Source organism: Sphaeramia orbicularis, unplaced genomic scaffold (assembly GCF_902148855.1).
Source record: "Sphaeramia orbicularis unplaced genomic scaffold, fSphaOr1.1, whole genome shotgun sequence".
Classification (NCBI taxonomy): domain Eukaryota; kingdom Metazoa; phylum Chordata; class Actinopteri; order Kurtiformes; family Apogonidae; genus Sphaeramia; species Sphaeramia orbicularis.
This window is the reverse complement of record NW_021941458.1, coordinates 188,969-214,419: the sequence shown is the minus strand read 5'-3', so window position 1 is coordinate 214,419 and position 25,451 is coordinate 188,969. Positions and strand designations below refer to the sequence as shown.

Here is a 25,451-nt window from a genome sequence, read left to right as displayed (position 1 = left end):
TACTGATGTAAATGACGGAGTGTACAGGTTTGTTCTTACCGTGGCAGGAATCCAGATCCTGGTGGGAACTGTCCTCCACATCCTGTTCAAAGACGCCCCTGCACCAAGACACACACACCAAGGTTATTATCGTTAACGACAACTAACGAAATGACCAAAACTAGAATTGAAAAACATTTTCGTTAACTGAAAAAAATAAATAAATAAAAACTATAATTAAAAGAAAAAACCATAACTAACTGAAACTGTATTGTGTGTTTACCAAACTAACTAAAACGGATAAAAATTATGGATAAAATTCCCTTTCTTTTTGTCTTTGTCAATGTCAGATTGATACAAAACAAATCTGCTCTAAAACCAAATTAAAATGAACTTAATTAGCAAATTAAAATGAACTTAATTAGAGAAAAAAAGTCAAAACTAAATAAAACTAAACTAGAATGAAAAATCCAAAACTGTTACCCAAAAATTACTCAAAAATCACCCAAAAATTAACAAAAAAACCCCACCTAAAAATCACCTAGAAATGACTAAAAACCACCTAAAATTCACCAAAAACATTTTTTTTAAAAATCACCCAAAAAACAACCTAAAAATTACTTTTAAAAATCACCAAAAAAAACCTTACATATTTAGAAAAAAATGAAAACTAATAAAAACTTGCAAACCTGCTCTAATAGTGAATTAAAACAAACTGAATTAGAGAAAAAAAGTCAAAACTAAATAAAACTAAACTAGAATGAAAAATCCAAAACTGTTACCCAAAAATGACTCAAAAATCTCCTAAAAATCACCCAAAAACCACAAAAAAACACCCAAAAAACACCTAAAAATCACCCAGAAATTACAAAAAAAAAACCCACCTAAAAATCACCAAAAACATTAAAAAATCACCCAAAAACCACCTAAAAATTACTTTTAAAAAATTACCATAAAAAACCTACGGATTTGGGAAAAAATGAAAACTAATAAAAACTATCAAACCCGCTCTAAAAATGAATTAAAACAAACTGAATTAGAGAAAAGAAGTCAAAACTATATAAAAACTAAACTAGAATGAAAAATCCAAAACTATTGGAACCTTGACACACACACACACACACACACACACACACATCAGTCCACTTTATTCACAAAACCAACAAAATACAAATACTTGATTACTGCACTCAAGTACAGTTTTCAGGTGTTCAGGTACTTCAGCTGAAATGGATAAAAAATAATTTAAAAAAAACATCCGTTCCTGAATCCACTGATAAATGTAACACATGGAACCAGATGGGCCGACACCAAACCCACAGCTGCTCTGTGTCCTTTAGTGACGATTCAACAAAAAACAGTCAAAGATGCAACAGGTGGAAAATAACAGAAAAGACCCAAAAAGATGAAAGAAAACTGAAACTGAAACATAAGTCACACCAAGATGAAAGAAAAAGACTGGATCATACAGAGACGGGTGGAAAACTGTCATTCAGAGCTGATTTAGAGGTCAGAGTAAAGGTCATGTTCAGTCTTTACTCAGCTGTTTACTGCTCCTCACATTAATGGAGTTCATCTGCAGTCGGTCCAGTTACTGCTGTCCTCCTGAAGGACAGCTGTCCACTTCTACTGCAGGACAGGGAAAGCTCAGGTCCACTTCAGATTTGTCTCTTATATTTCATTAAAATGTCTTATTTTTCTGATTTGTCTCTTATATTTCATTAAAATGTCTTATTTTTCTGATTTGTCTCTTATATTTCATTAAAATGTCTTATTTTTCTGATTTGTCTCTTATATTTCATTAAAATGTCTTATTTTTCTGATTTGTCTCTTATATTTCATTAAAATGTCTTATTTTTCTGATTTGTCTCTTATATTTCATTAAAATGTCTTATTTTTCTGATTTGTCTCTTATATTTCATTAAAATGTCTTATTTTTCTGATTTGTCTCATATTTCATTAAAATGTCTTATTTTTCTGATTTGTCTCTTATATTTCAATAAAATGTCTTATTTTTCTGATTTGTCTCTTATATGTCATTAAAATGTCTTATTTTTCTGATTTGTCTCTTATATTTCATTAAAATGTCTTATTTTTCTGATTTGTCTCTTATATTTCATTAAAATGTCTTATTTTTCTGATTTTTCTCTTATATTTCATTAAAATGTCTTATTTTTCTGATTTTTCTCTTATATTTCATTAAAATGTCTTATTTTTCTGATTTTTCTCTTATATTTCATTAAAATGTCTTATTTTTCTGATTTGTCTCTTATATTTCATTAAAATGTCTTATTTTTCTGATTTGTCTCTTATTTCATTAAAATGTCTTATTTTTCTGATTTGTCTCTTATATTTCATTAAAATGTCTTATTTTTCTGATTTGTCTCTTATTTCATTAAAATGTCTTATTTTTCTGATTTGTCTCTTATATTTCATTAAAATGTCTTATTTTTCTGATTTGTCTCTTATTTCATTAAAATGTCTTATTTTCTGATTTGTCTCTTATATTTCATTAAAATGTCTTATTTTTCTGATTTGTCTCTTATTTCATTAAAATGTCTTATTTTTCTGATTTGTCTCTTATATTTCATTAAAATGTCTTATTTTTCTGATTTGTCTCTTATATTTCATTAAAATGTCTTATTTTTCTGATTTGTCTCATATTTCATTAAAATGTCTTATTTTTCTGATTTGTCTCATATTTCATTAAAATGTCTTATTTTTCTGATTTGTCTCTTATATTTCAATAAAATGTCTTATTTTTCTGATTTGTCTCTTATATGTCATTAAAATGTCTTATTTTTCTGATTTGTCTCTTATATTTCATTAAAATGTCTTATTTTTCTGATTTGTCTCTTATATTTCATTAAAATGTCTTATTTTTCTGATTTTTCTCTTATATTTCATTAAAATGTCTTATTTTTCTGATTTTTCTCTTATATTTCATTAAAATGTCTTATTTTTCTGATTTGTCTCTTATATTTCATTAAAATGTCTTATTTTTCTGATTTGTCTCTTATATTTCATTAAAATGTCTTATTTTTCTGATTTGTCTCTTATTTCATTAAAATGTCTTATTTTTCTGATTTGTCTCTTATATTTCATTAAAATGTCTTATTTTTCTGATTGTCTCTTATTTCATTAAAATGTCTTATTTTTCTGATTTGTCTCTTATATTTCATTAAAATGTCTTATTTTTCTGATTTGTCTCTTATTTCATTAAAATGTCTTATTTTTCTGATTTGTCTCTTATATTTCATTAAAATGTCTTATTTTTCTGATTTGTCTCTTATATTTCATTAAAATGTCTTATTTTTCTGATTTGTCTCATATATTTCATTAAAATGTCTTATTTTTCTGATTTGTCTCTTATATTTCATTAAAATGTCTTATTTTTCTGATTTGTCTCTTATATTTCATTAAAATGTCTTATTTTTCTGATTTGTCTCTTATATTTCATTAAAATGTCTTATTTTTCTGATTTGTCTCTTATATTTCATTAAAATGTCTTATTTTTCTGATTTGTCTCATATTTCATTAAAATGTCTTATTTTTCTGATTTGTCTCTTATATTTCATTAAAATGTCTTATTTTTCTGATTTGTCTCTTATATTTCATTAAAATGTCTTATTTTTCTGATTTGTCTCTTATTTCATTAAAATGTCTTATTTTTCTGATTTGTCTCTTATATTTCATTAAAATGTCTTATTTTTCTGATTTGTCTCTTATATTTCATTAAAATGTCTTATTTTTCTGATTTGTCTCATATTTCATTAAAATGTCTTATTTTTCTGATTTGTCTCTTATATTTCATTAAAATGTCTTATTTTTCTGATTTGTCTCTTATTTCATTAAAATGTCTTATTTTTCTGATTTGTCTCATATATTTCATTAAAATGTCTTATTTTTCTGATTTGTCTCTTATTTCATTAAAATGTCTTATTTTTCTGATTTGTCTCTTATATTTCATTAAAATGTCTTATTTTTCTGATTTGTCTCTTATATTTCATTAAAATGTCTTATTTTTCTGATTTGTCTCTTATATTTCATTAAAATGTCTTATTTTTCTGATTTGTCTCTTATATTTCATTAAAATGTCTTATTTTTCTGATTTGTCTCTTATATTTCATTAAAATGTCTTATTTTTCTGATTTGTCTCTATATTTCATTAAAATGTCTTATTTTTCTGATTTTTCTCTTATATTTCATTAAAATGTCTTATTTTTCTGATTTTTCTCTTATATTTCATTAAAATGTCTTATTTTTCTGATTTGTCTCTTATATTTCATTAAAATGTCTTATTTTTCTGATTTGTCTCATATATTTCATTAAAATGTCTTATTTTTCTGATTTGTCTCTTATTTCATTAAAATGTCTTATTTTTCTGATTTTTCTCTTATATTTCATTAAAATGTCTTATTTTCTGATTTGTCTCTTATATTTCATTAAAATGTCTTATTTTTTCTGATTTGTCTCATATATTTCATTAAAATGTCTTATTTTTCTGATTTGTCTCATATATTTCATTAAAATGTCTTATTTTTCTGATTTGTCGCTTATATTTCATTAAAATGTCTTATTTTCTGATTTGTCTCTTATATTTCATTAAAATGTCTTATTTTTCTGATTTGTCTCTTATATTTCATTAAAATGTCTTATTTTTCTGATTTGTCTCTTATATTTCATTAAAATGTCTTATTTTTCTGATTTGTCTCATATATTTCATTAAAATGTCTTATTTTTCTGATTTGTCTCTTATATTTCATTAAAATGTCTTATTTTTCTGATTTGTCTCTTATATTTCATTAAAATGTCTTATTTTTCTGATTTGTCTCTTATATTTCATTAAAATGTCTTATTTTTCTGATTTGTCGCTTATATTTCATTAAAATGTCTTATTTTTCTGATTTGTCTCTTATATTTCATTAAAATGTCTTATTTTCATTTTTCAGTCATTGGTGTCTTTTCTCTGCACTCGTGTGTTTGTTGTCGCTGTTAACTTCTGAACTTTCCCCACAGTGGGATCAATAATACCTTACCTTAACTTATCTTATCTTCCTTTATTTTATTGTACCTTACTTTACTTTATCTCATCTTACCTTACTTGACTTTATCTTATCTGACCTTACCTTATCTTACCTTATCTTTTCTTACCTTATCTTTTCTTACCTTATCTTTTCTTACCTTATCTTATCTTACCTTATCTTTTCTTACCTTATCTTTTCTTACCTTATCTTACCTTATCTTTTCTTACCTTATCTTTTCTTATCTTACCTTATCTTTTCTTACCTTACCTTAAAACCCTTCCTGCCCTGACGTGTCTTGTGTTTAAACTCTCTCCTTAACTGGGCTCATGCTTGTCCGTCCTCAGTCTGTGTCCAGTTCATCTCACTCTGGTTCTTCGTTTGTGTTTAAGTGCTTCTGTTTCCTGCTTTGGTGTCCTATCGTTGTCCTTTTCCTCTTCTGTTTGTACTTCGTCATTTCCTGCTCGGCCCATCCCACCCACAGCCCCTTCTCTTCATAAACAGCACTTTTCATTCCTACCTCCACTGTTTGTCCGCTGTTCAAACCAAGGTGATTATCGTTAACGAAAACTAACGAAACGACCAAAACTAGAATCGAAAAAACATTTTCATTAACTGAAATTAAAATATAAACTAGAATTAAAAGAAAAAACCATAACTAACTGAAACTGTATTGTGTGTTTACTAAACTAACTAAAACAGATACAAATTCTGGATCAAATTCCCTTGGTTTTGGTCTTTGTCAATGTCAGATTGATGTTCAATGGATTTCTTTGTCTCTCTCAGTTTTCTGTGCTGTCTCCATACGACACTTTTTGCTCCGTCACTTGTGTTCACTTGTGGTTTCCAGTCGTCTTCTGGTCCCCACTCTACCTGGAAACATGCACTGTAAAAAATATCTGTAATTTAACAGAATTTTCACTGTTTTTTTTTTTTTTTTTTTTTACAGATTTTTCCTGTATTTTTCAGATACAGGAAAATATCAATGAAATGACACAAACAGACTGTGATTTTACATGAAAAATGGAAAAGAACAGGAAAAAACTGGAACTGTGAAGAACCAGAAACTTGAAATTTTTTTAAGGATTTTTTTTTTTTTTTCACAGAAAAATACAGTTCAAATACATTTGCAAATGTATCGTGAATTCACAAATATTTCTTTTCTATTCATGAGATTAAACTGTTAATTTAAAGTTTAATACTGTAAAAAAATAAATAAATAAATAAAACCAGATAAAATTACTACAGTTAACGGTAACAGAAGTATTTGTTCTGTCAGTTGAACCAGACTTGTTTGTTCATTGACAAATATCTTGTGTAATTACAGGAGGTTTCACAACAAAAATGTTGAATAAATGTATTTTTGTGAATGTAGAACATGTATAAGCACTGATAAACTGTCCAAATACAGTTTTTATCAGTGGATTGGACAACTGAGTCTGACTGAAAATTAGTTATATATATATTTATAGGGAATTGGATTGTTTTAATACATGAAAATATTCTTTATTAAACATTAATAAGTCAAATAAATATGCAAAATCTCATGTAAAGTTAGGGCAAAAAACTGTATTTGAATTATGGAAAATGACTGTATTTTTATGAGATGGTTATTTTCTGTTATTTAACAGTATTTTTTCAGCACCCCTGCTGCTGGAATAATACTGTTTATTTATGGGTTGTTTTTTTAGTGTGGAGACTAAAGTTGGGAGAAAGCAGCAGAGTCCTGTCTGGGATTTATCTGAATACGACCACAGAGAAGAAGAGAAAAGAGACCACTGAACTACAACTGAACTACAACTGAACTACAACTGAACTACAACTGAACTACAACTAAACTACAACTGAACTACAACTGAACTACAACTAAACTACAACTGAACTACAACTAAACTACAACTGAACTACAACTGAACTACAACTAAACTACAACTAAACTACAACTGAACTACAACTGAACTACAACTGAACTACAACTAAACTACAACTGAACTACAACTGAACTACAACTAAACTACAACTGAACTACAACTGAACTACAACTGAACTACAACTGAACTACAACTAAACTACAACTGAACTACAACTGAACTACAACTGAACTACAACTGAACTACAACTAAACTACAACTAAACTACAACTGAACTACAACTGAACTACAACTAAACTACAACTGAACTACAACTGAACTACAACTAAACTACAACTGAACTACAACTGAACTACAACTAAACTACAACTGAACTACAACTGAACTACAACTGAACTACAACTGAACTACAACTAAACTACAACTGAACTACAACTGAACTACAACATTTAGAAAAAAAAAAGAAAACTAATAAAAACTATCAAACCTGCTCTAAAAATGAATTAAAATGAACTGAATCAGAAAAATAAAGTCCAAACTAAATCAAACTAAACTAGAATGAAAAATCCTAAACTGTTGTAACTTTAGTTCATATTAGTACCTTTCTAGTACCCACTCCACAGACTGTTGGACCGCTGAACGTCAGTAAAAGCAGCGTTGGTTGGTCCTGAAGGACTGATACCAAAAGTTTACAGGTGATATTTTGTACAAACACTGTCTGCTGTGGTTTTTTAATGGTGAGACAAACGTTTTGGAAAAGAAGTGTGTATTCTGGCAGATATTTGGAGGAAAAGTGAGTAAAAATACACCAAACAAAGTAAAGACCAGAACCCTTGTCAGCAGTTTGTGTCCACACTCGACTGTTTAAAAGGATCAGACGGACACACTGACCAGCTGACAGAACACTAACTGTGGTCACCTCTGTCCACATGACCAGTGCATGTTTACACTTCTGTCATCACTTTAAACTGCAGAAGTCAGTAGTGATGTGGGTAAATAAAAGGGATGCAAAGCCAGGCCGTCCTCCACCAGATGAACCCTTCAGTCTGAGTCCACATGTAGACAGTGTTCACTGTCCTGCACATGTGCACAACACACCGGCCACTCTGCTCACACCATGTTCACTGGAAAAGGAAATGTGCTCCAACAACAGTGAAGCTGGGGTTCATCTGAACACAAGTGGAACCACAGCTGGATTACTTTAGTCATGGAGTAATAAGTAATCAGCTACAAAGTCAAGAACAGAACTGAACAGATCATTAAAGAGAGAGAGTCATGTGACGGATAAGAGGGATGAGTAGAAGGACAAAGAAACCATCCATCCGTCCGTCCGTCTATCTATCTATCTATCTATCTATCTATCTATCTATCTATCTATCTATCTATCTATCTATCTATCTATCTATCTATCTATCTATCTATCTATCTATCTATCTATCGTTCTATCTATCGTTCTATCTATCGTTCTATCGTTCTATCTATCGTTCTATAATTCTATCTATCTATCTATCTATCTATCTATCTATCTATCTATCTATCTATCTATCTGGGTTATGTGGACCTCACATCCAGCTGAAAGGGTCACACACTCTCATTTGGACTGGTTCCAGTTTCCAGGAGGAAGTGCTGGTTCCAGTAGAAGTGTCCACATCTGGACATCAGACATTTTTGTAATTGAATCATTTTTTCATCAGTTTGAGTCGATTCATCGTTTCATCTGTAAATTTGAATAGTTGAGCGTACAGGTTAAACACGGTCATGCCTGACCATCCAACTGCCGATGAGCACTGGGTTTCCATGACAACCTTCTCCCCTTATTGTCTTTAGTTTAGTTTTATTTAGTTTTGACTTTTCTTTCATTCTTAATATTATCAACGCACTGCTGAATCGATTCAGTTGCACTCGCAAATCGATTCAGCTCGTTCACTTAAATAAATCGACTCTTTTGAACGTTTCATCGGTGAATCGCCCGTCATCGACTTCCACACAAACACACACACAAACACAAACACAAACACACTGCTCTGCCTCTGAGAGAAACAAGAGACGTCTAATTTAGAGGCAGAAGTCAGAGAAGAGCTGAAAAGAAGGAGCTGGAAGCACAAGAAGCACTTCAAAGAATTAATCAGCTCAGTTTGTGCAGAGTGTGTTAAAGCAGCCGCTCTGAAACCAGCCTGTCAACGTTAGGAGTGTGTGTGTGTGTGTGAGTGTGTGAGTGTGTGTGAGTGTGTGTGTGTGAGTGTGTGTGTGAGTGTGTGTGAGTGTGTGTGAGTGTGTGTGAGTGTGTGAATGTGTGTGTGTGAGTGTGAGTGTGTGTGAGTGTGTGTGAGTGTGTGAATGTGTGTGTGTGAGTGTGAGTGTGTGTGAGTGTGTGTGTGTGTGAGTGTGTGTGAGTGTGTGTGAGTGTGTGTGAGTGTGTATGTGTGTGTGAATGTGTGTGTGTGTGAGTGTGTGTGTGTGTGAGTGTGTGTGAGTGTGTGTGTGTGTGTGTGTGTGTGAGTGTGTGTGAGTGTGTGTGTGAATGTGTGTGTGTGTGTGAATGTGTGTGTGTGAGTGTGTGTGTGTGTGTGTGTGTGTGTGAAACCTGCTGTGAGTCTACTTAACACCCACATCCACACCTGCTGAACTAAATTATAGCCTGTGTTAGTCTGCAGAAAAGCCCAGCTCTATTATGGGATGTTTCTATATGCTTTCTGAATGAGAAGGGAGTCAGTGGGAGACAAGATGTGATTATCCAGTCAGAGGAGGAAGGAAAAAAAGAGCACAAACACACCGACTGGGCCACTTCACTGGTCCAATAATCCAGGGTTAGGCTCAGTCTAAGTTTATTTTGTAGACGTTTAAACCCTGGTTTAAACCAGGGTTTAAACCAGGGTTCCACATTCAGTCTGATCTGATCTGCAGTGGACCCAACCAGGAAAAGAAGAACAGAAGAACCCAGAAAGAATGACAACTGACAGTTTATGTCTGTGTTTGAGTGACAAAAAAACCCATTAAATGATGAAAATACTTCCTTTTATAAACTATCCAAACTAAACAGATGTGAAGAACCTGAAAAAACTGACATGTCTTCATAAAAAATCAGTGTAATTTTCTCAGTCTTCTTCCTCCACTTCTCATTAGTCCATGTGCATTCTGGATCAGATCTCCAAAGACACTAAACACTGAGGAACAGGAAGAAAAGAGTTCAAACTGGACTGAATTTAATACAGACATTTCAGGTTGGACACATTTGTTCAGGTTAGTCACATTTATTGGTACAGGAGAGTTTGGAAATGGAAAGATTTTCACAATTTACTGTCATTTTTTGCACTAAAACAAAGACAAACATTTGCAGTTGTCATTATTTACAGACATAATGTACTATTCTTTTCCCCATCCAACCCAGTAGTAAATCTGCAGTGGTTCTTCTGTGTGGGTTCTTCTGCTGTTCTTATTGGACTGTAGATCAGATTGGTCTGGATGTGGAACCCACACTAACATGAGTTCCACAGCCTGGACTGTGGAGTTTAGACACTGTGGAAATTCATCCCAGGGGTTGGACTGGAACCTTTGGGGGGGGGGGATGCATTTGGGCCCTGGACGCCTGTTTGACGGCCCTGGTTTATGCAGAATACAAGTACATGCCAGTCACAGACTCTTCCTGCATATTTTAGGGCTTATACGATCTGATACACCACCAAAAATACAAATAAGAAGAATAGCAGCTCCCATTGCACCACACACTTTCTTTCTTCCCTTTCTTCCGTCTTCTGTCCTTGGCTGTCTTCTGTTTAGTATCTGGCTGACAGTGGTTCTGTCACATCCATTATAGATGGACCAAAGCCCTGCAGATCCAAAGGGCGTCCGTCTTTTCGACAGTCAGTGAAAGGATGGAGGTGAATGCTTCCTGGCTCCACCATCAGTCATTCAAATGTACGCCACCTCTGGAGGAGAAAGGACCGCAGGAGGAAAAAGGAGCCACATGAGAAAAGACAGACGGGCCCACACACTCCCTGGGGGGGGGGGGGGGTCCATTCTCATCTGTGGTTCTTTATCGGGCGTCCGTCCCTTTCTCAAACACCTCCTGCTCGTTTCCTGTCAGTCATACATGGCGTTCATAAAGACATCATTGACTGTGGTTTTTAATCTGATGTGAAGTGAAGCCGTGCAGCCGGACCACCGTCCTGTTCCTGTTCTGAGCCACAGGTGTCAAACTGCAGCCCAGGTACGGAAGTAAGCCTGTCCCACTAGAGTTTCAATTAGAAAAGCTATCGATTTTCTAGCACGGAATTGGTTTAAACTGAACCTAAGTATCTGAATTTTCTAAAACTGAAATTAAGTATCTGAATTTTTTTAAAACTGAAACTAAGTATCTGAATTTTTTTTAAACTGAAACTAAGTATCTGAATTTTTTTTAAACTGAAACTAAGTATCTGAATTTTTTTAAAACTGAAATTAAGTATCTGAATTTTTTTTAAACTGAAACTATCTGAATTTTTTTTGCACTGAAATTAAGTATCTGAATTTTTTTAAGCTGAAATTAAGCATCTGAATTTTTTAAAACTGAAACTAAGTATCTGAATTTTTTAAAACTGAAATTAAGTATCTGAATTTTTTTTAAACTGAAACGAAGTATCTGAATTTTTTAAAACTGAAACTAAGTATCTGAATTTTTTAAAACTGAAATTAAGTATCTGAATTTTTTTTAAACTGAAACTAAGTATCTGAATTTTTTAAAACTGAAATTAAGTATCTGAATTTTTTAAAACTGAAATTAAGTATCTGAATTTTTTTAAAACTGAAACTAAGTATCTGAATTTTTTTAAAACTGAAACTAAGTATCTGAATTTTTTTTAAACTGAAACTAAGTATCTGAATTTTTTTTAAACTGAAATTAAGTATCTGAATTTTTTTTAAACTGAAACTATCTGATTTTTTTTTGCACTGAAATTAAGTATCTGAATTTTTTTTAAGCTGAAATTAAGTATCTGAATTTTTTAAAACTGAAACTAAGTATCTGAATTTTTTAAAACTGAAATTAAGTATGTGAATTTTCTTAAACTGAAATTAAGTATCTGAATTTTTTAAAGATGAAATTAAGTATCTGAATTTTTTTTAAACTGAAACTATCAGATTTTTTTTTTTTTGCACTGAAATTAAGTATCTGAATTTTTTAAAACTGAAACTAAGTATCTGAATTTTTTGTCTCTGAATTCAACTATGTTCATAAATTTAGAATCAAAAAAATTCAGATACAAAAAAATTCAGATGCAAAAAATTCAGATCACACTTCCGTGCTGACCGTCTTCCTGCATCTGTGTCACATGACCAACCTAACGTAACTCGATTGGCCGGCTGACGGTTCGACTTCAGACAGAATCATTGCTTATCCTTGGTGTCCTGGATGTGGGATCTGAATTTTTTGCATCTGAATTTTTTTTTATTCTAAATTTATGAGCCTAGTAGAATTCAGAGACAAAAAATTCAGATACTTAATTTCAGTGCAAAAAAATTCAGCGCAAGAAATTCAATAGCTTTTATAATTCCAAATCTGATGAGACAGGTTGACTTCCATACCTGGGGCCCAAATCCGGCCCACCAAAGGGTCCGGTCCAGCCCCTGGGAGGAATTTATGAAATGCAAAAATTCCACTGAAGATCTGCCCAATCCTTTTAGTTCAGGTTCCACATTCAGACCAGTTCAGTCTGCAGTGGGTCAGAGCAGTCAAACACTGTCAGAAGAACAGAAACACTCAGAACTTCAGGTTTCTCTGTAAATAGTTTCATGTATTTACACTAAAACAAAGTATAACTTCACAAAAAATGTGAATAACCTGAACAAATATGAACAACCTGAAATATTTTAAGAGAAGTCAGTACAATGTTAACAATATTCTCCTTCTTATTAAATGTTTAGTGTGTTTGTAGATCCACTGTGGTCTGTGAGTTCTAATAAATGTGGAACTGATAAACTGAGGCAGAACAGAGTTCAAAGACACTGATGTGTTCAGTTTGTTCATGTTCTTCACAGTCTGAAAGGATCGGTGGCAGATGGAAACCTGTTCATTGTTTAGTTTTACTTTTTTCGCTCTAAAACACAGAGAACATTTGGAAGTTGACATAATTTCTATATTATTCTGTTCTTATTTACCTGGTCCGCTCCACTGCAGCTCAGACTGGGCTGAACGTGGAAGTGAACTGACAGGAGTGGAACAGAACTGGGCTGGAAATGAACCCAGAGGCTGAGTTCTGCTCCGACTGTCAGACCGAGGACAGCGTCCTGCACCACCTGCACACGCTTCTGCACTTCTTTTCTTTCATTTCTTCACTTCTTTCACTTCTTTTCTTTCATGTCTTCACTTCTTTTCTTTCATGTCTTCACTTCTTTCACTTCTTTTCTTTCATGTCTTCACTTCTTTCTTCATGTCTTCACTTCTTTCTTTCTTTCTTTCTTTCTTTCTTTCATGTCTTCACTTTCTTTCTTTCATTTCTTCACTTCTTTCTTTCACTTCTTCACTTTTCTTTCATTTCTTCACGTCTTTTCTTTCATTTCTTCACTTCTTTCTTTCACTTCTTTTCTTTCATTTCTTCACTTCTTTTCTTTCATGTCTTCACTTTTCTTTCACTTCTTTTCTTTCTTTCTTTCTTTCTTTCTTTCTTTCATGTCTTCACTTCTTTCTTTCTTTCTTTCTTTCTTTCTTTCTTTCATGTCTTCACTTCTTTCTTTCTTTCATTTCTTCACTTCTTTCTTTCACTTCTTCACTTTTCACTTCTTTCTTTCATTTCTTCACTTTTCTTTCATTTCTTCACTTCTTTTCTTTCATTTCTTCACTTCTTTCTTTCATTTCTTCACTTCTTTCTTTCACTTCTTCACTTCTTTTCTTTCATTTCTTCACTTCTTTCTTTCACTTCTTTTCTTTCATTTCTTCACTCTCTCTCTTGTGCGTTCTGCTTTTTTTCATCCATATTTTCATTCGTTCGTGTCTCTTCTCTCTCTCTTGTCTCCGGCCGATGCTTAAAGTTCAGTTTTGTTTTTTTATTTAATTTTTTATCAGATTTTCTTTTTGTTTTTTTAATCAGTGTATACATTTAAACACCGTTCAATTACTTTCTTTTCCTTTTCTCAGCTGTTTGTGTATTCTTTTCTTTTTTTTTTTTTTTACAAACCTCCATAGGCGTAGATATAGGATAGAAATGACAGAAAATACTAACAATCATCGCACATAAACAGATCCTGTCCACTCCACAATATAAGGTTGGAGGTGGGACTCCTGGTCTGAAGCAGAACGACAGCATTTGGATAAACCACAGGAGCTCTGGCATCACTAACACATGTGAGTAATGCAGAGATAAAGGTGTCAGAGGTTCCATCTGTCAGTGAAGGGGTCTTCAGTGAGAACAGGATCTGCTCCATGTGATAAATAACCCAAACCTTCTGAATCCATGTGTTGTATGAGGGAGGTTCTGCTTCCACCACATGGTTCTAGACTTTAAGGCCTCAGTGAGTCATCTGTCCCACAGGTTTTTATCTGCCCTTCTATCCAGACCTTCAGGTATTACCCCCAGTACCACCACTGTGAATGGGCAGGGGGGTCAAACATGTGGCCTGTGGGCCAAAACCCACCCACCAAAGCATCCAGTCTGGCCCATCTAAGGGTCCAGTCCGGTCCACCAAAGGATCCAGTCTGGCCCACTAAAGGATTCAGTCCGGCCCACTAAAGGATCCAGTCCAGCCCACTAAAGGATCCAGTCTGGCCCACTAAAGGATCCAGTCCGGCCCACTAAAGGATCCAGTCCAGCCCACTAAAGGATCCAGTCCGGCCCACTAAAGGATCCAGTCTGGCCCACTAAAGGATCCAGTCCGGTCCACCAAAGGATCCAGTCCAGCCCACAGAATCAATCTGAACACATTCTATTAAGGGTCCAGGGAGTCGAAGTGGTTTTAGTTCAGGTTCCACATCCAGACCACTGTGTTCTCTAGTAAAATAACAGCATAATGACGTATGAACCACCAAGGTTCTAATAGTTCTGGATTTTTCATTCTAGTTTAGTTTGACTTAGTTTTGACTTTTTTTCTCTAATTCAGTTTGTTTAAATTCATTTTTTTAGCAGGTTTGATAGTTTTTATTAGTTTTCATTTTTTTCTAAATGCTTAGTTTTAGTTTAGTTTTCGTATTAATTGTAGTTTAGTTTAGTTGTAGTTTAGTTTTAGTTTAGTTTTAGTTTAGTTGTAGTTTAGTTTAGTTTAGTTGTAGTTTAGTTTTAGTTTAGTTTTAGTTTAGTTGTAGTTTAGTTTTAGTTTAGTTGTAGTTTAGTTTTAGTTTAGTTGTAGTTTAGTTTTAGTTTAGTTTTAGTTTAGTTGTAGTTTAGTTTTAGTTTAGTTTTAGTTCAGTTGTAGTTCAGTTGTAGTTTAGTTGTAGTTTAGTTTTAGTTTAGTTGTAGTTTAGTTTTAGTTTAGTTTTAGTTTAGTTGTAGTTTAGTTGTAGTTCAGTTGTAGTTCAGTCGTCTCTTTTCTCTTCTTCTCTGTGAGAACTTTAGTCAAAATTTTTTTCCTGAGTGTTTTTAGGCATGAAAAAACAATGCAATTGAATTTTTTTTTCTTTTAAATAAACCTATTTTTTATGAAGGTAGATTTGTTTCTTTATTACTTTAACTATAAAAATTCTCAATTTAAAAAAAAAAAAAAAGTGTTTGAATGCAAAAAAAAAAGTTATGATCCAAAAAATTGCATTTGGACACTTTTTTTCTTTGAAGTGATTTTTTTTTGGTCAAATTTATTATTATTTTTTTATTTTTTTATTATTTTTTTTTTTTGTTAAACCAATAAAAAAACAAATCTACCTTCATAATTTTTTTTTGTGGATTTCCAAAAATGTCCACTCCACTGGAAACCATGTCTTTAATTTTTGAATATCAGAAAGTGATCTACAAAATGCAAAAACTTTTAATGCAGCTAATCTGATGTTTTCTCACATTTTATCTTATGCACAATTTTTGTTAGCAACTGATTTAAACTCAAACATGTTACTGCAGATCAGGTTTATCAAGAACAGCAAAGTTACACTAATGGTCTGAATGTCAGTGTATGGGATGATGCATAAGCGTCCACTGTGTTCACTCATATGGAACTAAAACAATAAAACCCATGAATACAGGTCAGTACTTTGTCCTGTTTATATTATTTATTCTGTTGTGTCTGCTGTCTGGTGTTTGAGCTTTGGTTTGTATTTTGGTGTTTTATAAGCCCATGGAAGGGCTGGGCATGTTCTTATGCAAGACACATTCATTCATTCATTCATTCATTCATTCATTCGTTCATTCATTCATTCATTCATGCATTCATGCATTCATGCATTCCTTCATTCATTCGTTCGTTCGTTCGTTCGTTCGTTCACTTCATTCATGCATTCATTCCTTCATTCATTCATATCTGCGTCTCAGCTGAAACAGAGCTTATTCTAGTTCTGAAGTAACAAACAGATCTATGTGAAAAAACCCAAACCAAACACAACCCCATCAGTGCTTTGTTTGTATGGAACAGGAGCTTTGTAATAACTGCTAATTAGTGCCTGTGCAATGAGCTCTGAATATGACTGTCTCTGCGTGTAAACACAGAACTTTTCTTTTTTGAAATTATGTTATCAGATAACTCATGTGAACCCCAGGCGCTGGCTTTGAATAATAACTCTCATTAGTTTATTAGCTCATGTCTCATAAACAGCAGACAGGCGCCGTATGGTGCGTCTGGGCTCAGTGTACGAGCAACAAACTGGGCTGGAAGAGCCACGGAAAGAAAAGAGCAGGAGGAAAACAGTCAAATAGAAGAGCAGGAGGAAAACAGTCAAATAGAAGAGCAGGAGGAAAACAGTCAAATAGAAGAGCAGGAGGAAAACAGTCACATGGAAGAGCAGGAGGAAAACAGTCAAATAGAAGAGCAGGAGGAAAACAGTCACATGGAAGAGCAGGAGGAAAACAGTCAAATAGAAGAGCAGGAGGAAAACAGTCAAATAGAAGAGCAGGAGGAAAACAGTCAAATAGAAGAGCAGGAGGAAAACAGTCAAATAGAAGAGCAGGGGGAAAACAGTCACATGGAAGAGCAGGAGGAAAACAGTCAAATAGAAGAGCAGGAGGAAAACAGTCACATGGAAGAGCAGGAGGAAAACAGTCAAATAGAAGAGCAGGAGGAAAACAGTCAAATAGAAGAGCAGGAGGAAAACAGTCACATGGAAGAGCAGGAGGAAAACAGTCAAATAGAAGAGCAGGAGGAAAACAGTCAAATAGAAGAGCAGGAGGAAAACAGTCAAATAGAAGAGCAGGAGGAAAACAGTCAAATAGAAGAGCAGGAGGAAAACAGTCAAATAGAAGAGCAGGAGGAAAACAGTCAAATAGAAGAGCAGGAGGAAAACAGTCAAATAGAAGAGCAGGAGGAAAACAGTCAAATAGAAGAGCAGGAGGAAAACAGTCAATAGAAGAGCAGGAGGAAAACAGTCAAATAGAAGAGCAGGAGGAAAACAGTCAAATAGAAGAGCAGGAGGAAAACAGTCAAATAGAAGAGCAGGAGGAAAACAGTCAAATAGAAGAGCAGGAGGAAAACAGTCACATGGAAGAGCAGGAGGAAAACAGTCACATAGAAGAGCAGGAGGAAAACAGTCACACGGAAGAGCAGGAGGAAACAGTCAAATAGAAGAGCAGGAGGAAAACAGTCACACGGAAGAGCAGGAGGAAAACAGTCACACGGAAGAGCAGGAGGAAAACAGTCAAATAGAAGAGCAGGAGGAAAACAGTCACATAGAAGAGCAGGAGGAAAACAGTCACATGGAAGAGCAGGAGGAAAACAGTCAAATAGAAGAGCAGGAGGAAAACAGTCACATAGAAGAGCAGGAGGAAAACAGTCAAATAGAAGAGCAGGAGGAAAACAGTCAAATAGAAGAGCAGGAGGAAAACAGTCAAATAGAAGAGCAGGAGGAAAACAGTCAAATAGAAGAGCAGGAGGAAAACAGTCACATGGAAGAGCAGGAGGAAAACAGTCAAATAGAAGAGCAGGAGGAAAACAGTCAAATAGAAGAGCAGGAGGAAAACAGTCAAATAGAAGAGCAGGAGGAAAACATCCAACTGCTCTCATGTCTGACACTACGCACTGTAAAAAAAAAAAAAAAAAAAAAGTAAAACAAAAACGGTAATATTCCAGCAGCTGGGGCACCGAAAAAATACTGTAAATTAACAGAAAATAACCATCTCATAAAATACGGTAATTTTACATAATTCAAATACAGTTTTTTGCCCTAACTTTACCTGAGATTTTGCATATTTTTTTTTAACTTTTTAATGTTTAATAAAGAATATTTACATGTACTAAAACAATCCAATTCCCTATAAATATATATATAAATAATTTTCAGTCAGACTCAGTTGTCCAATCCACTGATAAAAACTGTATTTGGACAGTTTATCAGTGCTTATACATGTTATACATTCACAAAAATACATTTATTCAACATTTTTGTTGTGAAACCTCCTGTAATTACACAAGATATTTGTCAGTGAACAAACAAGTCTGGTTCAACTGACAGAACTAATACTTCTGTTACCGTTAATTGTCAGGAATTTTATCTCATTTTATTTTTTTATTTTTTTTACAGTATTAATCTTTAAGTTAACAGTTTAATCTCATAAATAGAAAAGTAATATTTGTGAAATTCTGATACATTTGCAAATGTATTTTATCTGTACTTTTTTGTGGAAAAAGAAAATTTCTTTTAAAAAATGTAAATTTTCTGGTTATTCACAGTTACAGTTTTTTCCTGTTATTTTCCATTTTTCATGTAAAATCAGTCTGTTTTGTCATTTCATTGATATTTTCCTGTATCTGAAAAATACAGGAAAAATCTGTAAAATAACAGTAAAAATTCTGTTAAATTACAGATTTTTTTTACAGTGCAGTGGGTTGCTTTAGTTGACCTGCACAGACTTCTGGGAACACATGCAGATGTAAATGTGAACATTAGTCCAGTTAACCTTCAGTGTCCAGGTGAGAACATTATGTACACTTTGCTCTTGACGATATAAAACCTCAGATTATTTTTCACAATTTGTACAAGGCAAGAATTCAACAGTGGTTATTTTTTTTTGCATGATGTTTACAATTCTGACGCAGTCACGAAAATAAGCACATTGTAAATAAAGAGTGCAAAGAGGAAATGACTGCACTAGCACCAGGGCTGTGCACTGGGAAGAATCTGGTGATACCAAACAAATCACAATACTAGAATCACCATACGATATATCACGATATATCAGGATACTGTTAAAAAGGCCAATTTTTTCGTTTGTGTTAAAGCTTAAATTCTGTTTTACAGACATTACAGTTTCAGATCCTGTTTAAATGTTCAGATTCTATTAGTTCAGAACTACACTGTAAAAAAAAATCTGTAATTTAACAGAATTTTCACTGTTTATTTGACAGATTTTTCCTGTATTTTTCAGATACAGGAAAATGTCAATGAAATGACAAAAACAGACTGTGATTTTACATGAAAAATGGAAAAGAACAGGAAAAAACTGGAACTGTGAAAAACCAGAAAATTTCCAATTTTTGAAAGAATTTTTTTTCTTTTTTTCACAGAAAAATACAGTTAAAATACATTTGCAAATGTATTGTAATTTCACAAATATTTCTTTTCTATTTATGAGATTAAACTGTTAATTTAAAATTTAATACTGTAAAAATAACAATAAAATGAGATAAAATTACTGACAGTTAACGGTAACAGAAGTATTAGTTCTGTCAGTTGAACCAGACTTGTTTGTTCATTGACAAATATCTTGTGTAATTACAGGAGGTTTCACAACAAAAATGTTGAATAAATGTATTTTTGTGAATGTATAACATGTATAAGCACTGATAAACTGTCCAAATACAGTTTTTATCAGTGGATTGGACAACTGAGTCTCACTGAAAATTATTTATATATATATTTATAGGGAATTTGATTGTTTTATAATATTATAATATTAATATTCTTTATTAAACATTAAAAAGTCAAAAAAAAAAGTCAAAAAAAAAAAAAAAAAAGCAAAATCTCATGTAAAGTTAGAGCAAAAAAAACTGTATTTTTATGAGATGGTTATTTTCTGTTATTTTACAGTATTATTTTGGCACCCCTGCTGCTGGAATAATACTGTTTTTACGAGTTTTTTTTTTTTTACAGTGTAACATCAGAACAGTATTTTAGTTTAATCCCAACAAAGGAACGAACATTATTTAATAAAAGTGTTAATTAAGAATAAATAAAACATAAACAGAAAACAAAAACAAAAACAAAAATGAACCTCTGTAATATCTGCATTTGAATAAAAACCTACAAATATCCATACAGTACTTTTGAATACTGATACAGTATTGTGAAATGAAATATTGCCACATATTGCAGAACCAATATTTTCTTACACCCATAGCTAACACTTTTCTCTGAAGTGAGTGAAAACTACGCACTGACACATTTTAGTCGTCAGGTGTCAAACATGAGGCCCAGGGGCCAAAACCGGCCCACCAAAGGGTCCGATCTGACCCACAAGAGGAATTTACAAAATTACCCTGAAGATATTAACAATCAAGGACATCCAACTCCAAAATAACAGCACAATAACATAGAAGTAATGACTCCAAATGTTCTTCTTGGTTTAATGTGAGAAAAAATAATATGACATTATGCCGATAAATAATGGCAACACCAATTTTTTCTCTTTGATTTCTTGCAAAGAACATTAAATTCTGATCTCCTTTAACAATAAAATGTGAATAAGCTGAACAAATATGAAGAACCTGGAATGTCTAAAGAAACATAAGTGCAATTTTAACAATATTCTGCCTGTTTAGTGTCTTTGTAGATCTGATCTGTCATGCACATGTATAATCAGAAGTTGAGGCAGAATATTGATAAAATTGTGCTTATTTGTCTTCTGAAATTTCAGTTTTTTCAGGGTTTTCACATCTTTTTTTGTTTTGGATGGAAATAGTTTCATCATTTAATGTTATTTTTTTGCACTAAAAAAAATGTCAGTTGTCATTATATACAGGTTATTCTGTTCTTATTCTACTGGTCTGGTCCACTGCAGATCAAACTGGGCTGAATGTGGAACCTGAAAGAACAGGAGTCTGACAGCCCTGTTTTAGACCTACAGCACAAACAGATAAATATGATCATGGATATTAACCAAAGTTGCTGGTAATCCTGGACATAGGCTAGGCTGCAAGAAAACCAAAACAAATAAATACAAATGGAAAAATAGGTAATCCAATTTTTATACATATAAAATTAAAAATATATTTTAAAAAACTATATTTTTTGTGTTCTTTTGCATAAAAAATACAGTTTGTTTACATTACAATTACAGCATTTAAATGATTAAAAAACAAGGAAGTTATTAAGTATTTAGTATTTTTGTTTATGGCTGTATGAAATTTTTCGGACATTACTACGATGCTGCGCAGATTACGCATTTTTGGTGTTTAGGAAGGGCCTCAGTGGGCGGGACAAGGAAGGGTTAAGGACCAATGAGAGTGTGTCAGCATGTGTTCACTTCCTCTTCCTGTCCGTTATGAAAATGAAACAGTCCACTGTCAGCTGGGACGGAACAGAAGGCCTCTGAATGTCCTGACCGACACATTCGGCTTCTGTCAGCTGTTGGACTCGTTTACACTTCCACCTGTTTGTGTCAACGGTCGCTTTTCCACTGACCCTCAAACTGTGCAAACCGGCTAAAATGTCCTTAGGGGTCAAATGAGTGTCCATTTGTGTCCAGAACAGTTGTCCTACAGTCATAGAAGTGTGTGTAAATAATGCTAATCCATTTGTGCACAGACTACTGATATTCTCTGACAGTGGAAGCTCTATTTTCATAAATATTGGATTTGGAATAGCACGTGGATGTGAAAACTTTTGCTGGTGGACGGACGTGACATTACCCATGATGCTCTGGTCAGTCCCAGTACTTTATTAGGAATAAACTTCTAGACTTCCTATTGCTAATTGTGCTCTTCTTCATAAATGTTGGTATTGTGGATCTAAAACAATCCCAGCTGACACAAAAACACTAAATGTGTCAGTGGACGGATGTGACATGGTTGTTGTGGATCCCATCATACTGATGCTCTGCAGCCATGTCAGCGTTTACACTAATGATCCCTGTGCAAAAACTAGGAGCACTATTATTTATTGGATAGTTTAGCATCAGACTAAAGAGGAAAGAACAATCTAGAATTGTTCTTTGTGTCTAAAAATGCTTCTTATTGTAAAAGTGTTGATGTAAACAGTGCTGTGTGCCATTCTTCATGTATGTATTGGTGGAACAGAAGCAGGATGGATCAGCACCATACTCCAGATTGAACCTGTACAAATAAAACATGTGATATGGAGGAGAGAATCTGGGAAGAAAAACTGGGGAATCCAAAAGAAGAGAAGATTTGTTTTTCAGCTCAGTTCAGTTCAAATAGAACTTGTCCATTTGTGACATGAAAATATAGCATTAATTGTGCTGAAATGGTTCATTTTGGAGCTGAAAACATAGTTCATATGAGCATCAACATGTTGAACAGAACTGAAATCTTGTCCATTTGAACTGTCATTTACCAACACAAAGTTCCTTTGGATTCACTGAGACTGATTTAATATGAACACAGACACACAGAAGAGCTGTGAGCACATTAGAGCTGATATATAACTTGCACATAAAAATTTGCGTAATGGAAAAAAACAACAATTTCGCCAAAACTTGTGAAAAGTTGTTGGACTAGCAAGAGGTGGTTTTTTGGGTGTAGTGAAATTGGTATATCGCGCAAAATTGCAATGGAAAGACCTTTTTACGCAACTAGAGTCACATGAACAAAAAAAAAAAAAAAACGGATGTTGACGAATGTTACAACAAGAGAAGAAGAGTTTAAACCAGACCTGTGTGTGTTTGTGTGGACACACCAGGAAACACATCATTATGACCTCTGCCAATCTAAAAGGAATGAAAAAATAACTATAACGTCTCAAAATGTAATTACATAGTTTGAACATGACATTTGTAATTTAGAATTTGTTGTAAATTTTATCCTTTTATTTGGTAAATTTCATATTCACAAAAATAAATATACCAAAAACACACCCCACATTTTAAAATCTTCCTGATAGAATTTAAAAAATCTATTAAATCTTTAGAATTTATCTTTAACAAAAAAAAAAAAAAAAGTACTAGCACCCTGGCAATTTTAGACTGAACTCTGATGCATTTATTTATTTATTTGTGTTAGATACATTTTTTATTATTATTATGTTTTTATACTATTATTCGTCTATTCTGCTTTGTGTCTTAAAACATACAGAGGATTAGGGCTGTGTATCGACAAGAATCTGCAATACGATACAAAGCACAATACGAGGATCACGATACGATATATCATGATACTGTTCAAAAGGCAATTTTTGGTTTGTTTCTTTTTTAAATGATTATTTCCTTGAAGAACTGAATTCCATCATAAATCTGCCCAAATCCTAAACACATTTGTATTTGATCCCAACAGGATCTAATGTTCTATCACCAAATGTTCAAACTGTGTTCAAACTGAAATTCTGTTTTCCAGACATTCCAGTTCCAGATCCTGTTCAAATGTTCAGATTCTGTTAGTTCAGAACTAACATCAGAACAGGATTGGAGTTCAATCCAAACAAAGGAACCAACATTATTGAATAAAAGAGTGTGAAATAAGAATAAATAAAATAGAAACAAAAAAGAAAAATGAACCTCCACAATATCTGCATTTGAATAAATACCTAAAAATATCGATACTGTACTTTTTAATATCGATACAGTATTGTGAAATGAAATATTGTGATCTACTGCAGAACTGATATTTTCTTACAGGCCTAATTATAATGACTAAACCCCTACAAACACAGCAGTGCACACAGACGTGTGTTCATCAGATCTGCAGGTTCTCAGTGCAGCTGCAGCTCACAGGCTGCTCATAGTGAGAGGGGTTTTCAAAATAGTAACAAAGGAAAAGAAGGAGAATGACAATCCTGTCACTGCAGAACTGAAATAGAGGACTGTTCTGGAGGAGCACATTCTGCAAGCACAAACTAAACTGTGAAAAAAAAAAAAAAGTTTAAAAAAAACTGTATTATTCCAGCAGCTGGGGCGCCGAAAAAATACTGTTAAATAACTGAAAATAACCATCTCATAAAAATACAGTAATTTTCCATAATTCAAATACAGTTTTTTGCCCTAACTTTACATGAAATTTTGCATATTTTTTGACTTTTCATGTTTAATAAAGAATATTTACATGTATTAAAACAATCCAATTCCCTATAAATATATATATAAATAATTTTCAGTCAGACTCAGTTGTCCAATCCACTGATAAAAACTGTATTTGGACAGTTTATCAGTGCTTATACATGTTCTACATTCACAAAAATACATTTATTCAACAGTTTTGTTGTGAAACCTCCTGTAATTACACAAGATATTTGTCAATGAACAAACAAGTCTGGTTCAACTGACAGAACTAATACTTCTGTTACCGTTAACTGTCAGTAATTTTATCTGGTTTTATTTATTTATTTATTTATTTTTACAGTATTAAACTTAAAATTAACAGTCTAATCTCATTAATAGAAAATAAATATTTGTGAAATTATGATACATTTGCAAATGTATTTGAACTGTATTTTTCTGTGAAAAAAGAAAAAAATTCTTTTAAAAAATGTAAATTTTCTGGTTCTTCACAGTTCCAGTTTTTCCTGTTCTTTTCCATTTTTCATGTAAAATCACAGTCTGTTTGTGTCATTTCATTGATATTTTCCTGTATCTGAAAAATACAGGAAAAATCTGTCAAATAAACAGTGAAAATTCTGTTCAATTCCAGATTTTTTTTCGTCGAGCTGTAAAATGGTCTTTTCTTGTCGGCTCCATTAACCACACCATCTGTGGGCCCAGTTCTTTTCTAAAATGCCACACAGGTTTTCCAGTTGTGTATGAACATGATGGATGGACGCTGGATCGTCCCCAAAGCAAACGAGCACATGTAGTTTTGATTAGACAGTGTTCAGATATTCATCCTGCTGACACAGCGGCTCTGTCCAAGCCCAGATTAAATATTGAATATGAAGAATGAAGCACATGTAAGTCTGGACGCTCCACATTCAGCTGAACAGTTCACTGAAGGAGTGAGAGGAGATATGAACAGGACTCCATCTGCTCAGACACAATACGGACACACAAGAAGAAATGTGTGGGCTGGGACTGAACGTGTGTCTGCGGCTGTGCCCACCCACATGCACACCAAGGTTAGTACCGTTAACGCAAACTAACGACATGAGCAAAACTAGAACGGTAAGACCATTTTCATTCACTGAAATAAATAAAGACTATAATTAAAAGAAAAAAACCATACCTAACTGAAACTGTATTGTGTGTTTACTAAACTAACTGAAACAGATAAAAATTCTGGATCAAATTCCCTTGGTTTTGGTCTTTGTCAATGTCAGATTGATGTTCACTGGATTTCTTTGTCTCTCTCAGTTTTCTGTGCTGTCTCCATACGACAC

The 25,451-nt window shown here is 33.1% G+C and overlaps 1 protein-coding gene across 1 annotated transcript in view; it reads right to left on the bottom strand.

The window, feature by feature from the left end:
- LOC115415836 (semaphorin-6D-like) overlaps positions 1–25,451 on the bottom strand; it is a 211,175-nt gene that overhangs the window by 84,115 nt on the left and 101,609 nt on the right. The window contains 1 exon segment of the mRNA XM_030129485.1: positions 40–98. Coding sequence (XP_029985345.1) covers positions 40–98 — 59 coding nt within the window.